General features: G+C 39.4%; 1 protein-coding gene across 2 annotated transcripts; it reads left to right on the forward strand.

Moving 5' to 3' along the window:
* Positions 1-10,135: 10,135 nt before the first annotated feature.
* tm6sf2a (transmembrane 6 superfamily member 2a) lies at positions 10,136-16,930 on the forward strand. Of its 2 annotated transcripts, none has more exons than XM_046876824.1 (10): positions 10,136-10,321; positions 11,668-11,774; positions 12,368-12,465; positions 12,553-12,656; positions 12,810-12,892; positions 13,038-13,162; positions 14,148-14,249; positions 14,612-14,704; positions 14,954-15,073; positions 15,465-16,930. In XM_046876824.1, the coding sequence occupies exons 1-10, from the start codon at positions 10,230-10,232 to the stop codon at positions 15,672-15,674; spliced, it is 1,134 nt and encodes a 377-aa protein (XP_046732780.1). In that variant the 5' UTR covers positions 10,136-10,229; the 3' UTR covers positions 15,675-16,930. The 2 variants fall into 2 exon arrangements, with proteins under 2 accessions (XP_046732780.1, XP_046732781.1); XM_046876825.1 differs by having other exon boundaries at positions 11,671-11,774.
* The last annotated feature ends 1,475 nt before the right edge of the window (positions 16,931-18,405 follow it).

Here is an 18,405-nt window from a genome sequence, read left to right on the forward strand (position 1 = left end):
GGGATCTTCCGCCGATCTCGATGACGTCACAGGGCGCTCGCCGGCTGTGGCTTTGCAGCTCAAGGTAGAAAGTTCAGCTGTGTCCAACGAGCTGCCTCAAAACAAAACAAACAAACAAGTAAAATTAGCATTACAATAAGTGGCACAGGGCTTCCTTGTGTACATAACTTCAATAAAATACAGTGGATGTAGCTAACCCCTAGCCAGACAATGGTGAAGCGTACTGATGTTTCAAAAAGCCTTTATTTTGTGTTCAGCCGTCAGCCTTTCCTTTGCGAAACACAAAATCTACCTTTCCTTGATGAGAAACCTTTTCTTAGTGAAACACCGTAAGAGCTACAGAACAGATAAATAACAAATAAAACAATCAGCTCTTACAAACATAAACATGAATAGCCATTCAAAAGAAACCCCCTGTGATGTCACACGATGATGTCACAGATGTGGCAGTGACAACAACACATTAAAAACACTTCACAGTTAAATAGATTAACCAAAATATTAATACATATACACATCAAACAAATCAATCATAGTACCTTGTTCCCGTTCCAGCTAGGTGCTTATTTATCCTTACTTTCCTTAAGAACCTTGTGCTTAATTATCCCTTACTTTCCTTAAGAACCTTGTACGATTTCAGAGCATTTAAGCGACATGACTTTCCTTTACCATGGTGTACGTCACACTAACTAGTGGGGGGCAGAGTCAAAGGATTATACCGTAAGGGGGCGGGGCTAAAAGACAATACCGTATGGGGCGGAGTTAAAGGACTATACCGTATGGGGGAAGAGACCAAACAAAATGGAGCTCAAAATCATTACCTTACTAACTCTTTTCTAAGAGTTAGTTACACTCCACCAATCATGAGTGAATAATGGGACGTACACAGACTACATTAAGCACGAATGATTTAAACTAATTTACCTTCCGAAAACCGTATAAGTTTCCAAAGTTGGAAACTTAGCAACGACTATGTACTATTATGCACTATAGAGGGAAGGAGCAGATTTAATTAGACTCCAGCAACAGAACGAGCTTCTGGATTGGGCGCTCGACTTCTGATAACTCGTGAAGACGCTCCCCTTTTTTGCCAAGCTTACGGTCACCAAGCTGGAGTTTAACTCTCCGTACAAGTCCGTCTTTGTCAGTAGTGACCTTTGAAACTCTACCCAATCTCCACTCATTCCTCTGCAAATCCTCTCCTTTCAGGATTACGATATCTCCAACTTGTAAATTCCTTCTTGGAGCATGCCAGCGCTGTCTAAGAGCTATGTTGGCGAGGTATTCCTTTCGCCATCGACTCCAAAACTGTTCTGCAAGGTATTGAACTTGTCTCCACCTTTTCTTGCCATACATATCTTCTCTGATGAATTCACCTGGAGGAGGTAAGGCCCGAACAGATTTCATTGTCAGAAGATGATTAGGGGTGAGTGGTTCGAGGCTATGGGGATCACTGAGATTGTCAACAGTCAGAGGACGGCTGTTGACTATAGCCATAGCTTCATAGAAATAGGCCCGTAACGAAGCATCATTTAGTCTACCAGAGGAAAGAGCGAGTGGATCTTAGGACACTTCTCACAGTCCTTATATGTCTTTCCACACCCCTCCTGAATGGCTAGCATGGGGTGCATTCATTCTGAAGTCGCACTGCCTATTTGCAAGAAATACAGCAAGACGATCTGCATCAACTTCCTTTAGAGCTTCTCTGAACTCATTTTTGGCTCCTACAAAGTTGCTTCCTGGGTCAGACCTGATCAGACGAACAGCACCACGTATGGCGATGAAACATCGAAGGCCGTTGATGAAAGCATCTGTCGACATGTCCTCGAGAATCTCAATATGGACAGCACGGAACTAAGACAAGTGAAAAGAAGACCGTATCTCTTGTTCTCTTTTCTTCCTTGTTTTGTAAGGAATGGCCCGAAGCAATCCATGCCACAGAAAGTGAAAGGAGGGGATGGCTCCAACCGTTCTGGCGGTAGATCGGCCATCTTTTGCTCCTCCATAGGTCTGCGTAGCCGTCTACAGATGACACATTGACGAATGTAGGATGCAACAGCCCGGTTGATTCCTGAAATCCAGTAGCCACTGCGCCTTATTTCGTTGATAGTAAGACCTTTACCTTGATGTTTCATCTTTTCGTGATGATAAGCAATAATCATCCTTGTGATGTGATGATCTTTGGGAATGATTGCAGGGTGCTTGAAGAAGTTGGGAAGAGAGGTTGCATAGCCTCCTCCCACCCTGAGTATGCCGTCGTCATGGAGAAAAGCGTCAAGAGCGTGCAAAGGATTATGCCGTGGTAGAGGATTCCTTTGCTCAGCAGTTTTAGCTCTTCTTGATACACATTTTTCTGCAGAATTTTGATTAGATGATGTTCTGCCTCTTCACGTTCGGTTACAGTGGTGAGATTGTTTGATCTGTTATTGCTTATGCGCCTTAGAATGCGTGCAATTGCTCGTATAGTTAGCGACCAAGATGAGAACTTAGACAGACGATCAATGATGCTTGCGTGTTCCGTGGTTTTAGTACTGAGTGCTAGAACACTCCTGACCTCTGGATCTCCGACTGATAACTCTGGTACTTCCTCTGTAGCCAGCTTTATTTCCTTGTTCCATAAGAACTTAGGTCCGCAAGCCAGGTAGATGATAAAAACTCACTGGCAGTCAAGCCCCGGGAGGCATGGTCAGCAGGATTCTCATTTGTCGGGACATATCGCCACTGTTGTGGGGCTGAGCTGAGCTGAATCTTTTGAACCCGTTAGCTACAAACGTGTGGAACCGTCGCGCTTCATTTCTTATGTATCCTAAGACCACTTTAGAGTCAGTCCAGAAGAATTCCTCTGCATTAATGCATCCCAATTCCTCCTTAAGCATGTTGCTTATTTTCACGGAAACAACTGCTGCTGTTAATTCTAGTCGTGGGATGGTTGTGACTTTGGTTGGAGAGACACGTGATTTTCCTACAACCAAGGCACAATGAACATCTCCTTTTCGTTTTGAAGTCGCGGTATGAACACTGGCGTAACCCTTCATACTGGCATCAGAGAAGTGATGCAGCTCTGTCTTAGAGACCCTTCCAAATCCAGCAGGTGTGTAGGTACGGGCTATGGTAAAATTATCTAAGTGGGCTAGATCTCTTTCCATTGTTCCCATTTATGTCGAAGCTCATCAGTAAGAGGATCGTCCCAGCCAGTACCTCGCCTGCACATCTCTTGAAGAATGCTCTTTGCTTTGAGGACGACTGGCGCTACAAACCCAAGAGGATCGTACAGTGAAGCTACTGTAGATAAAATGCCGCGTCGCGTTGCAGGCTGTTCTTTGAGGCTGACGTTAAGCTTGAAGCGGTCAGACTCACATCCCATTGAATCCCGAGAGCTCTCTCGAGTGGCAATTCATCAAATGAGAGATTCTTATCCTTCACGTTGGTGGCTCGTTCGGAGAGTGGTATACTCTCTAATACCTTTTTGTCATTAGACACAAATTTATGTAGTCGGAGACCGCCCATGGCGCAGAGTTCACGAGCTTCCTGGCAAGCTGAATGGCATCTTCGGTGTTTTCGACGCTTGCAGCCCATCATCCACATAAAAGTTCCTCATAACAAATCTTGAGCCTTGAGGGTAGATGTCGCGATTCTCCTTAGCTAGATGTTTCATCCCATAGTTTGCACATCCCGGAGACGAAGCTGCACCGAACAAATGTACCTTCATGCGAAACTCGGTGGGCTGTGAGTTCAAATTTCCTTGCTTCCACCAGAGGAAGCGCAAGAAGTTGCGATCAGATTCAACCACATGGAACTGATGGAACATCTTCTGAATGTCGCACATCAACGCAACTGGGTGCTGTCGGAAACGGATGAGAACTCCACCTAAGTTGTTCAACATGTCGGGCCCAGAGAGGAGGTGCTCATTCAAGCGTGTTCCTTTGTATCTGGCTGAGCAATCAAAGACCACACGAAGTTTATCTGGCGTGACGCACACCATGATGGGGAATGTACCATCTCTCCCCTTCACTCCCACCGTCATTGACCTGCTCAGCATCTCCCTTCCCAATGACTTCCTCCATGACCTCAACATAATGTTCCTTATACCTTTTATCCCGTTGTAATCTCCTTTTAAGGTGAAGAAGGCGTGTAATAGCTGAGCCTTTGTTGTCAGGCAGGCTGGGTCTGGTTTTGAAGGGCAGAGGCATTTCATAATGTCCAGACACATTTTTCCTTATTCCCTTCTCCAGTATGTTAAGAAATGTGATGTCGTCTTGTGACACAACTTTGCTGTCGTCATTGCCATCTTTGAAGTCAGACTCTAGAACGCGAATGACATCGGTAGGAGTTAACGGAGGTAGCTCTTTAACTGTAATTCTGTGACACAGATGATGTGTGCTCAACACATCCTGAGTTTGTAGTGAGCGCCCTACAATACTCCATCCTAAATCAGTCCTTACAGCATAGGGTTCCTCGTCGTCTCCTAAAAGGACCTTCCTTGGTGCCATAGCTCTTGAGCAGTTGTAGCCAATCAAAAGACCTACTACACAGTCCTTCAGTGGTTGTATTTCATCCACTATTTCTGCCAGATGACTCCATTTTTTAGCCGTCTCACAAGTGGGAATGTGAGAGCGGTTGACAGGTATGCAGTCCTTTGTATAGGTGACCGGAAGATCGACTTGAACTGCAGAACTATATCCTCTAACACGAAGCCCAGAGACACCTTCGCCGTGATCACCGTATCCCTGCCGCTCATAGTCGCCAACTTCAGTTTCACTGGATACTTGTCAGCATTAAGACCATCACTCACTTCTTGGTCAATGAACGTAGTATCGCTTTGAGTGTCGAGCAGTGCATAGACGAGTTTCTCAGTGGTTGGATCATTTTTTGATGAAACCCATACTGGTATCACCATAGAAGTGTTTGATGAGCTTTCACCTGCTACACTGAGTGACGTTGCAGCAGCACTTTGATTTGTTTCTGGTTCTGATGTAGTCCTTTCTCTTTTATAGTTGTCATCATGCAGGGCTGTAGGATGCTTTCCTTTACAGTGGTTACAGAAAAGACGATGACGGCAGTCTTTCACGCTGTGGCCGGGTTTCAGGCATCCATAACAGAGTTTCTTCTCCTTTATATATTTGCGTCGCTCAACTAATACCATCTCAGTGAACTTGTAGCATGCGTGTAGTTGGTGTCTATTATCTTGACAAAAAATACATGAAACCTTAACTTTCCCTGTTCTGACTTGTGTTTTCATTTTAGTGACTATTTGAGTGGTAAACACACTAGCTTTGGTTTTCTTCACATCTCTGAGGTTTCTCTTCTCAGTGATAGAATCTGACAAATGAAGGGCATGGAAGGACGTAATGGGATTGCAAGCAATCTCGGCTTCGTCTGACGTGAATCTAGCAAACTCTTTGAAACTTGGGAATTCTTGATTTTCATTTAGACTTTGCGTGACTTGTCGGTTCCAGCGTAAAGCTGCCCAGTCTGGTAGCTTGTGAACGAGCTTCCGATTTTCTTCCCAGTCGTTTAATATGTCGAGACCCTTGACATGAGGCATGGCATCTTGACAAGCATTCAAAAAATCTGAGAAGCGTCTCAGTCCTTCAGCATCCTTCGATGGAATTCTCGGCCAGTTGGTGAGCTTCTCTAAACGCTCTCTGAATAGCGAATGGCTGGCCAAAGCGACGATTTAGTTTGTCCCACGCGTCTTGGTATGCTTCATTGTCATTTCGGTAAAAGTTGCCATCTAAAGCCTGCCGTGCTGAGCCACCAATGTACTTTTTTAGGTAGTATAGTTTTTCGGCTGGTGTGATTGCCCTTTGGTCTATGAGTGAAGTGAATGCTGCCTTCCATTCAATGAATTGTATGGGATCGCCGTTGAAGACAAATGGCTCAGGAACAGGAAGCCTATTTAAGGCTATGTTGTCTTGAAAGAGCTGAGTGAGAGAGGGAATGTCTGTATGATGGGGCGTTGCAACTTGAGAGAGGGGCACTGTAGTTACAGGTGTATTCTTTGCTTCCATGTTCCTTTCCTTCTTGAGATAAATAGCATCCTTGTGATCTGTCTCCCTTCGTAGATCTTCAACTTGGCTTGAGCAGCCCTTATCTCTTTCGCTGCCTGTAATCGCTCCAACTTATGCCTTTGTGCCTCTAGTGCCTTGCGTTGTGCCTCTAGTGTCTTGTGTTGTTGTTCTTCTAGCTCCCTTATAGATTCCTTTTGCTTTTCTTCTTCCAGCAGCATCTGATAATTTGCTTCCTTTACTGCTAGTTCAGCTGCTGCGCCCACGCTGCTTACTATCATGGATGAAGTTATGGAGTAGAGATCGGACTGGCTGTGACTTGTCCAAGAAGCTGCGGATCCATAGACAGACTTTGCATAGTCGTGGCGGAGTAGTTCGTGAAGGCGGTGTCTTTCCTGCGGCTCATCAAACCCGCTTTCCTCATTTATAGCTCTGCTGTATGCAATGTTGATGATTTCTGTGGTCACAGCTTCACACGTATCAACTCTTCTTCTTATGTCGATGGAGGGTGAGTTGAGATTTGAATGTCATAATAAATGTTCATCATGTTATCTTTACTTTTCTTAAGCTCGTGAATGAGAGGCCAGAGCTGACTCTCTGACATATAAGTCTTTAGCTGATCTCTTGCCTTCCTTGCGTGGAGCTTCCACTGTTCGTACATGGCAAACAGCCTTTTCTCTTTCTCTTGGCCTCTTCATATTGGTGCGCGAGCATCTTCTCTGTAAGATGGTGCGTATGCTCAGAGCGTCTTGGACCTTCAAGAGCATTATCATCCTTATTAAATTTGTCTTGGAGATCAGTTAGGCATTGTTGTTCAACTTCATTTGTTTCCTTCAGACACGGTCGCTCTGATTGGTCTACCATTATGTGGGTTTCACCTTGTAAATCTTCATGCTGGTAACTAGCCATCTGCTCCTCCACCTCCATCTCATTTCCTGACTGTGACATTATCACTTATAAATTTTAACTCTAATGGCAGAAGAAGACCCCCTTAACTGATAAGAAGCCCTGAATAAGCACTGTATAAACATAAAATATCAGACCATCAATTTAAGCAGCTGACATATATGCATTAACATATAAACACTAGAATTATTGTAAATGTCAGTGTAAATACTACAATGAACAAGTTATCAACAATAATAAATCCAAATGAGAGAAATGTGAATGTTAAATCCTCAATAAACACTGTTAACTAAGTAGATAAATGCAAAATCCAAAAAACAAAATTCTATGTCCTTAATTAGACAAAGTCCATGTGGATGCCTACAGGCATGGGCACAAATATAATCACAGTTTATCTTGTTGCTCTTGTTGCTTAGCCGATGAGTATTAAATGTTCAGTCCGAGAAGCCGTTCATCCGTTGCTCGTCGTATCGTTGTACTATAGTAGATTAATACTCACGACCTTGCATCAATGTCCGTAAGTGTGGTTGTACTTGACCATTGCACCGAAACTGTGAGACTGCTGTCCGAAGTATAGGTCAGGCGCGAGCTTGATGGGTCCACGCTGATGCCTTGTGGTGGTGATGTAGCAGAAGCTGTAACTGGCGCTTTGAAGACCCTCCGTGGCCCGTTGTAGACAACAGTTATTGGAATCGATGCGGTCAAGCTCTTACTGTAGCTAACCCCTAGCCAGACAATGGTGAAGCGTACTGATGTTTCAAAAAGCCTTTATTTTGTGTTCAGCCGTCAGCCTTTCCTTTGCGAAACACAAAATCTACCTTTCCTTGATGAGAAACCTTTTCTTAGTGAAACACCGTAAGAGCTACAGAACAGATAAATAACAAATAAAACAATCAGCTCTTACAAACATAAACATGAATAGCCATTCAAAAGAAACCCCCTGTGATGTCACACGATGATGTCACAGATGTGGCAGTGACAACAACACATTAAAAACACTTCACAGTTAAATAGATTAACCAAAATATTAATACATATACACATCAAACAAATCAATCATAGTACCTTGTTCCCGTTCCAGCTAGGTGCTTAATTATCCCTTACTTTCCTTAAGAACCTTGTGCTTAATTATCCCTTACTTTCCTTAAGAACCTTATGCGATTTCAGAGCATTTAGCGACATGACTTTCCTTTACCATGGTGTACGTCACACTAACTAGTGGGGGGCAGAGTCAAAGGATTATACCGTAAGGGGGCGGGGCTAAAAGACAATACCGTATGGGGGCGGAGTTAAAGGACTATACCGTATGGGGCGGAAGAGACCAAACAAAATGGAGCTCAAAATCATTACCTTACTAACTCTTTTCTAAGAGTTAGTTACAGTGGAGGCCCTGCATTTTACACCTCAGGCCTTCAGTGGTGTCCTACCTGATCTAATCCACCTCTTAATATCATTATGACATCATGGCTATAAAAAACATCAATATTACAGAGAAACACAGTTTAACAGAGCGGCACTGCATCACAGACAGCGAGAATGAATGTCATTACTAAAGCAAAAAACCCAATCAACACAACAAGTCTCCTTTCACTGCAGCCACAGCGTCGCTCGTACGCATCATCACCAAGCAGAAACATCAATATTAATCTGATAAGGTGACAAAAAAACAGTCCATTCCGGGTTTTCTGTGCTTTCTTGTAGTTTTTTTGGGGGGTTCTCCCGCCACGATTTTCTTGAGGATTTGCCAAATTGTGTATTCTTGTGCAAATTCTACAGCAAAGAAAAAGCTAAAGTAAAAACAGTTCTTGAATAAGCTTAACAACTGTTTTGAAATGTTTTGGCCAACTTTTTTCTCATGATGTCCAGCTTTTCTTGAAAAGTCCATCTTAAAAATGGCTTTGTCAGTATATCAATCTACCACAAACAAACAAACAACAATCAAGTAAACAAGTAATACAAGAAGTGACACAGGATTCCTTCGTGTACATATGATTAAAAAAGTAAAATACCATTGTGTCGAAACAGCTGCATTCTTCCCCCTAACATACACCACCACATTATTCTATTCTATTCTATTCTATTCTATTCTATTCTATTCTATTCTATTCTATTCTACAAACACAATTAAAACAAGTTATTATGTAACAAAAAAGCATAATCCTCAAAACTTTGAAGCTTTCCATATCAGTTTATTGAACTTTTTTTGTATACAGCATCAAAATGTAATATTATACTGCTATTTATAATTACTACTACCACCACCACAATCATGCATCAACAATTTATAAAGAATAAATAAATAAATAAATAAATAAATAAATAAATAAATAAATATATAATGTACCTATGCACCAGAGAAATTCTTTATAAAAAAATAAAAAAATAAAAAAAATACAAATAAATATAAAAATTAATAATAATACTACTACTACTACTAATAATAATAATAATATTAATAATAATAATAATAATAAAATTCAGATTAAGGACAAAAGTTCTAAGAATAAGGTCCGGATCCATCTTGAGCCTAACCAAGATAAAGCAGTTACTAAATAAATGAACAAAAAATATTAATTACATAACAATTAATATAATTATTTATTTTCAGCAAAAACACTCAAATAAAATAGAAAATATACAGTGTAATTATAATATAATATAATATCCAGTGTCTGTAGGGTTCCTCCTGGTTCTCCAGTTTCCTCCAGCAGCCTATGTCAAACAGTGGATTACATCAGGATCCACCGTTGATACAGAGGTTACTGTGACTGAATTAACAAATGAATGATATAAACCAACAAATAAAGTCTAGCCTGGGATATGCAAACTTTGTGCAATCAGTTGTCTTTGGCAAATAAAGGACATAAGTGAGAATGTGCTGACACAGCAAGTACATTTCTGATATAACACTTTCAGTGATGCTGATCAGATATGTACATTTTATTATTATCTTTAAGTTCAATTGTAAACCCAAGTATTAGTATGCAACACCTTTTATAAAGAGACATGACTCATTGGAGTCCACTCACTTCCCGAGGCTTGTCCTTCTGAGGCTTTCTAACGCCCCCTTATGGAACTGAGAAGTAAATACACCTTTTTATTATCAATACCAAGTATTGACTGCTTTGTCTCAGTTAATGGACTTTGACACAAAACTCTATATTACCCTCATCTGCAGCCTGTATGATATCAGTATGCTGGCAGAGAGACACAGAGTGGATTTCACCTCCTCGTACTGCCTTTAGGAACGATATGTATAAATCTATTTAAATACATTTCTTACTTATATTTTCATCCTTCTATTTGAAGGAGAGAATGGCTTTTCCAAAGGAGCTCCTTACTTTTATTTTATCTCTGACGGCACCGCTCTTTCTCTACACTGCAAACAACATTTCTGCTTTGCAAAAGTAAGTTATGGTCTTTTTTATTTTTATATGCTAAATTGTTCAATCAGATTGGTCAGAAGGTGTGGATTCCTCTTCCCTAACAGCAGTTCTGGAGCCAGTTCATTCATTTTTATGCTTTCCTTCTTATACATTGAAGTTTCCATAGTAATGAACATATGGCGATGTATGTCAAAGACACTATTTAGCAAAATGTATACGCTTTAACTATGGCAACGTTGTCTTGAGGAACCCTCCAGTGTCTCAAGTTTTCCACCAGAGGAAAGTTTTCAATCTTCAAGTCTTCTTGAAGTATTAATATAATGCACAATCTTCTGCAAATTGCTGAGGTTTAAGGGGAAGTTTACCTGTGAGTTTACCTCAAAGTACCTCAGCAGTACCTCAAAGCCGCCAATGCTGGAGCCTTTCAGGCCCTTAACACTTTTACGGTTGTATAAATGAGATAAATGTAAGTTGCTCTGCATATAGTATGATGAAGTATGTTATGTCAGTCCCAATTTCAATTCAATTCAATTTAATAAAATATTTCTATAGCGCTTTTCACAATGGACAATATCTCAAAGCAGCTTTACAGAATGTAAGAATTATAGAACAAAAATGTGAACTCTGTGTATTCATCCCCAGTGAGCAAGCGAGTGGGGTGACTGGGTGGCAAGGAAAAACTCCCTTAGATAATATGAGGTAGAAACCTTAAGAGGAACCACATTTAAAAGTTGAACCCATCCTCATTTGGGTGACACCAAGAGTGTGATTATAAAATCATAAAAAACACAATTTGTTCTTATAATTCCCTCCAGGATCTCACAATTCTCCTCTAAATTTTGATATGTGTTTGTAAAGATTTGAGCTCAATCACACACAAGGCTGTTAGTACAGATGTAGGTGAAGAGGCCTGAGGTGCGGTCAGCATTCCAATTCTTCTCAAACGTGTTCAATAGGGTTGAGGTCAGAGCTCTATAGCAGGAGATCTTCCACTTCAAACCATAAAAAGCATTTCTTCATGGAGTTCGCTTTGTGAACAGGGGCATTGGCATGTTGGAACAGGTTTGGATCTCTTAGTTCAAGTGATTGGAAAACTATTTCCTAAACTGTTCAATGTTCATCAATCAATGTTACAAAACCAATGAAAGTAGGAATACTTTGAATCCACAAATGTAACCAGTTTGTGATTTATATTGGGTTTTTTTGCTTGGAAAAGTTTATGAATAATCATTTAAATGTTTATGATTACTACCCAATCCCCATTTTGTAAAGGGCTTTCTGGAAACCTTATGCTAGGCCCCAAAGTAGATCACAATTCTGGTCTGGATTTTATCTTTAACATGAACTTTTAACTCTTTGTTTTCCAGTAGACCATTGGTTATACTGGGAGTGGAGGTAGCCCTTCTTGCTGCAGTGCTCTCTGTTGCATATCTATGTGTACGGAAAGAAAAATCGGTGGACTTCCTGTTTTATGGTAAGATTGGTGTATGCACAACTGTTAGGTATAATTTGCATCATATTGCTGCTATTATAATATCACAGAGTTATTTGTATGTATGTTAAATGTCAGAGAAATAAAGGTTTAAGCTTGTCCCTAATCCTTGAGCAAGCTACAGTAGAGAAAACTCACCTCTGAAACAACACAGCAATCAATAAGCAGCTGGGCCTCACAGCTCCCTTGGGTTTTCTCCTCCCTCGCTCTGTTTTCCTGTCACTCCTCATTTTCGGCCCTATGCCTCCACCCTCACCCTGCTGCTAGGACTGATGTGGCTATTCTTAAACATCAGCAGATGCCCTTTTCAGTACTGTGTGTTGTGTTCCAAAGGAATGGCAGGTCTGTTTGTCAGTGATAGAGATCCAGCTTCACCTACATAGCCACAGGCCATCATAAACTCACAGTTGGGGAGAAATCAATAGCTGGAGTGGAGAGGAATGTGAAAAAGTGATGGAAAGAGCACTGCAGAGGGGAACATAGGGCTGATGGAGTGGGAGTCTGAGAAAGAAACACAGAGCCGGGGGGCTAACCGTGATAATCTTTTCCCATGCTATGTATTGTCTTTGTTTCAGTATTCAGTTTGTTTTCTTTCACCTCCATCTCTGACCTTACGTGTGCTCTCGAGCTGGATGGCTATATCAAAGGTTTTCTGGATTTCTACATTAACAAGGTTAAAACAAAACACACAGACACACACACACACATCTTAACAATCTTTGACAAAACCCGATTAAAACACATCCTTTCTTTGGTACAGGGTGAACCGTACTTGAGCACGGCGCATTCCATCATGAAGAACTACTGGAACGGAGGGGTGCACTTTGTTTTACTCCTCGCCATCATCCATCGCATGCGGAAAGGGTGAATACTTCACCTTTATTAAAAGCTTTTCATTTCAAGATGTCATGAGTGGTTCAGATATATGCTATAAAAGCACCGCATGCTGTGTTCTCATTACAAAGGTTAGTGTGTCAGTGCCACCCATATGCTATCAAAGTTTCATTTTCTCTACAGGAAGCCATATCGGAGTTTGGCTCTGCTTTGGGCTGGCTCCATGGTAGCCACTCAGATCGTCTATATTCCAAGCATTGCTATAGGTCAGACAAATTTTGTGTGTGTGTGTGTGTGTGTGTGTGTGTGTGTGTGTGTGTGTGTGTGTGTGTGTGTGTAATAGTTTGCACCACAAAAACCAATTTCTTAAATCTATTGTTGTTACAATTTAGCAAAATTATATTTCTGCAGGTAAACATGCTAAGAACATCTATCCAGCATTTTGGCTCAATCTCTTTTTCCTGGTCCTGCCCATATGGACAGCGGTGAAACTTTTCAACAGGCCGAGAGAGCTGATAGTCATCCCAGCAGACACGGTGAGGATCCTGGTGAAATAAAAGACAAATCCAGTATATATTTATGCTATATTTATAGTGTGTACTCTATAGTGTGTATCATAGTATATAATGGTTACTACACAGTATATAGTGTGAACTGTATAGTGTATAGTGTGTATTATAGTGTATAATGGGTACTATACAGTGAATAGTGTGAACTGTATAGTGTATAGTATGTATCGTAGTGTATAATGGGTACTATACAGTGAATAGTGTGAACTGTATAGTGTATAGTGTGTATTATAGTGTATAATGGGTACTATACAGTGAATAGTGTGAACTGTATAGTGTATAGTGTATTATAGTGTATAATGGGTACTATACAGTGAATAGTGTGAACTGTATAGTGTGTATTATAGTGTATAATGTTACTATAAAGTATATAGTGTGAACTGTATAGTGTATAGTGTGTATTATAGTGTACAATGGGTGCTATAGAGTATATAGTGTGAACTATATGGTGTATAGTGTGAACTATAAGTAATAAGTAAAATAATGTACGTAAGTACTGTATAGAATTAATTGTATAGTGTGTATTATAGTGTATAATGCGTACTGTATAGCATGTAGTGTGCACAGTACAAAGAGTATAAAGTAAGTAAATACAGTGTATACTGTATGGTGTTTACAGTATTGTGTATAGTGTGTAGTGTTTAGTGTATATATGTATGGTAAGTACAGTGTATATTGTGTATTATATAGTCTACAGCATATTTATTGTATATTGTATAGAGTGTATACTGTATAGTGTCTATTCAGTACTATACAAGATATAGTGTTTAGTGTAAAGATGTATGGCATATAATATAAAGTGTACAGTTAATAATGTACAGTGTGTAGTATAAAAAGCATATCATGTATAGTAAAGTGTTTAGTGTACTGTATGGTGTATAGCATATATATTGTTATAGTATATATTGTATACTGTATAGATTATAAAGTATAGTATGTGTGTTTGCTGTAGGTTGAAGCAGAACAGAAGAAAAGTCTTCTGTTTCGTCCCATAGACTTCCTGCTCACTCTTAGTGTGCTCGGTGCCATGGCCTTCACCGTGTTCCGAGGATTTGTATGTTTTTTTTCATGGTCTCCATTGTCTCTTTTCTCTTTTTTTTCTCTTCCACAGCTTCCTTCCTTTCGTCACTCTTTTAACGTTATATTCGAGACTGAATTAACATTTAGACCTTTCTTTCTTTCTTTCTTTCTTTCTTTCTTTCTTTCTTTCTTTCTTTCTTTCTTTCTTTCTTTCTTTCTTTCTTTCTTTCTTTCTTTCTTTCTTTCTTTCTTTCTCATTTGCACCATGAACAAAATCTTTATTTCTGTCTGACACTCTAATTCTTGAATCTGAAATTGTAATAGGTTGAAATATTCCTTTTATTTCCTTGATTAAGTGCAGATGATGCTAATGCAGTGTTGTAAAATGACTTACAGGTTGTTCTTGAGTGCACACTGGACATTTGTTTCACCTACATTTACCAGTACGAGCCCTACATGAAGGACAGTGTGGCCTTCCCTAAGGTCATGGTATGTGCTGTCTACATTCTGATATTTGTTAATGAGCATTTAATAGGCGCTTTTTTCCAAGTGCATGATAGTCTCTTTGAAAATCATATTATTATAATATTATAAATAATTCAGGATCGAAAAGAAGCTAAAACCCTGTTTGTGAACATTTTAGAGCATTCACAGCACAACTGTTGCCAAAGTGCTTTGTTGTGCTGTGCTTCAGCCCACAGGAACCTGATTAAAATAAATGTTGATGTTCTGCTGTAGATGCTGGTGTTCCTCTTCTATGCTTTGCCCCTGCTAACCCTGTTAGTCTATGGTCTGACTGTCCCAGGATGCACTTGGATGCTGGATTGGAGTTTATTCCTTGCAGGAGCCATAGCGCAGGTAAATAACAATAATTTTATAATAATGGCCTATGCTATCTTGGCTAGATTCTTTTTTAACTGAACAGCAGGAAGCATGGTTTCTCTTGTCTATCAGATCATGAGCTAATGCACACAAAATAGAGATATCTGGAATCACACATATGTGAGTAATGTAGAAATGAGATGAAAACTGGATTTGAATAACACCCATGTAGAACATAAGCGCAAAGTAAAGTTTAAGAAAATAACCTCTTGTAGATTATTTATTTAACTTATTTTAATAGGCTCAAAAGGTGTTTCTTTATTTTTTCCCCCCAAAAACACATGCTGTGTTACATGACATCCTTTAATATTCTGTATTTTAGAGACTGCTGTGATTAAATATGCAATGATTTTATCTGAACCTGCAGATGCAGTGGACGTACATCGGTGCGTCTGTGCACTCGAGGACACCCTTCACCTATCGCATCCCTAAAGAGGAATGGAGGCTAGTCATGACCCTTAACCTTGTGTACTTAGCTGTTCCTGTCCTGCTGGCTGTACGCTGCTACATAGCCCCAGCATTCTTCATGAAGCCGGTTCCTCCTGGACAAACAGACAACGGCAAAAAGCACAAGTAGATGCATAAAGTCTTACGAACCTACAAAACTAAACACACAGGCGAGACAGAGAACTGAGACTCCTGGGATCTGGAGCACCTGATGGTGGACTTCTTCTCTTCTCTTGAATGACCTTTGTCTCTGCCATGTGGAATGAAATCAGCTCCACTGTTCTCGAGCTTATCTCTGCTCAATGAATGAGTCATGTCATGCAATCCAGACAGCAGATCTGGACTCTGACACACACGTTCCTGCCTGCCAACACAACATTGTCTGTAGAATTACTTCATACTGCGAGTCTTTGAGGCTCGATTTCAAAGCAGCGTTTATCTGCAAAGGTATCTGCCAAGATCTGACGGTTGAATCCTCTGTTCCTAATGAGCCATTGTAATGAACAAGAAATGTGATTGTCTCTCAAAGTGTTTTGTTATCAGTAGACAGTTTTCTTTCTAATTAATTTTTGTTACGATTTTTTTTTTTTACCAACAGTTTTTATTTCGGAGGATTTCTATCAAACAGCTTGTTATGAAGACGAAACTCATTTACATCTTGGGTAGTAAAAAAAAAACAAAAGAAGAAACAAAATAGAGCCTTTTTTGAAAAAGAAGCACACCAGCAGCTCACGATATTGAGCTCACGTTCCTTGATATGAATCTGTAATCTTGTGAAATGCACTGTTTATTATACTCAGGGACAGGGCGCAGGTTGCAAAAGATGCTGTAATATGCCTGCTTTATTGATTAGATTTGCTACACATGTTCGTTCGGGCCGAACCCCTGCCGATTTCTAAATGACATAATGCAAGCCAGTGTTTCAGTGATCCTACACCCGGCCTAGTGAACTCTAATCCCACTGTCTCACCCAGATAACTAGAAAATGACAAGGGTTTTGCAACGTAGCTGTTAATCAGAAATCAGTGGTTTGTGACCTTTGGTAGACACAGTGACTAATAAAGATGTTTTGCCACCACTTTATATTAAGGAACATGTATAAATGTGGATAATGGCAGCCATGTTTTTGCTTTCCTGAATTAAAAATTGGTCAAACATTTGCTTCATAAATAGAACATTAACAATAGAAGCACTATAAATTGTAATAATTCACAATAAACATTTTATTAAACCCCTGTTATATAGTGTGCTTAAGGTAATGGACTGTAAATGACTGGGTTACTAAATTTACTTTTTTATTTTCTTTAAATTGTCTTTGAAACATATTCAACAACAGCCAGTATATTATTTTAAAGAAAATATTCAGAATTTATATAAAAATGCTAGTGTTCAACCAAGTGGTGACAAGCAAGGAAGGATTTTCCTACATTACTGTACTAAAGTGTATTTTTAAAGTATTTGTACAGTATTAATTTTAAGAAACTTTTACCTCGCTACATTTTAATGCCTAATATCTTACTTTTTACTTTGCTCCGTTTCAGAAAACATGCCGCTCATTACTACTTTAAAGTGAAAACTTAAATTGGATTAACTAGAATCTTCATAACCTCACAATTCTTGCAAAAGTATCACCGTATTAAGAGATCTCTCACTGTGTGTCTGTAGTAATAGCTGATTATATTTATGATGTACAAAACTATTGTCTATTGTAAAATATATTGCACAGATAGGAATGTGAGAAGGAAAGGGCGATTATGGAGTGCATATTGTCTCAAAATCAGAAATTTCCAGTGTGTATACAGAAACATGGTATTTTTTTTGCTGTAAATATATATATTTTTTGCTGTAAATATATATATATATATATATATATATATATATATATATATATATATATATATATATATATATATATATATATATATACATACACTTGTATAAGCACACAGTTGTATAGGGTGTATCCAGCATGACAATGCCCCTGTGCACAAAGCAAGCTCCATGAAGATGCAATTAAACACCTTTGGAACATCTTCCCAGAAGAGTGGAGGGAATTATAATAGTAAAATGGGACCAAATGTGTAATGCGATTGTCAAAAAGCCCATGCTTTACTTATGACTAGATGTCAACAAACCTTTGCCAATATAGTGTCTATCTATCTATCTATCTATCTATCTATCTATCTATCTATCTATCTATCTATCTATCTATCTATCTATCTATCTATCTATCTATCTATCTATACATTCATACACACACTGAATCTAAATCGAACTAAATCGGTTTATAAAGGAAAAAACACAACACAATTAACTCCTATATATACTGTATGTTCCTCTTGATCAGCATGAACTGATCGATGTTGTATAATGTTGTTATTAATAATATATATATCTCTGAAAATTTGCGGGTTCCCATTTCAAACTTAACTAACAGCAAGTTGCAGATTATCTTAAAATTCGCGGGAATCTGCAGCAGGACCGAATGTTAAGGAACGTGAGGAATAACATTTTAAACTATGTATTTGGTCAAACACTGTTCACTATTATGTTTATAAAGTGCTATAATGTCTAGATGCATTCACTAAGGTACCATGGGGGCTGCGGGGGTGGTTCCAAAATCTGCAGATTTTCTGAACTCGCTTAGAATGTAACCCCCGCGAGTTCCCAGGGGACCACTGTATATTATGCAAAAGTGCAGATGTGTAGCTTTTGGTATTGTAATGAAGCGATCTGAAAGATGTACGTGTTTGTGTGTGTGTGTGTGTGTGAATGAATTCAAAAAAACGAGATGTCTTTCAGATCGCTTCATTACAGTACCAAAAGCTGCACATTTGCTAAATTACAGCAAAAGAAAGAGA

This window comes from Silurus meridionalis, chromosome 20, assembly GCF_014805685.1.
Source record: "Silurus meridionalis isolate SWU-2019-XX chromosome 20, ASM1480568v1, whole genome shotgun sequence".
NCBI lineage: Eukaryota > Metazoa > Chordata > Actinopteri > Siluriformes > Siluridae > Silurus > Silurus meridionalis.

Coding starts and splice junctions, on each gene's coding strand:
- tm6sf2a (XM_046876824.1), top strand. CDS start 10,230: ATGGCTTTTCCAAAGGAGCTCCTTACTTTTATTTTATCTCTGACGGCA. Junction 13,163..14,147: donor TAGTCATCCCAGCAGACACG/GTGAGGATCCTG, acceptor TGTTTGCTGTAG/GTTGAAGCAGAACAGAAGAA. Junction 14,250..14,611: donor TCACCGTGTTCCGAGGATTT/GTATGTTTTTTT, acceptor AATGACTTACAG/GTTGTTCTTGAGTGCACACT.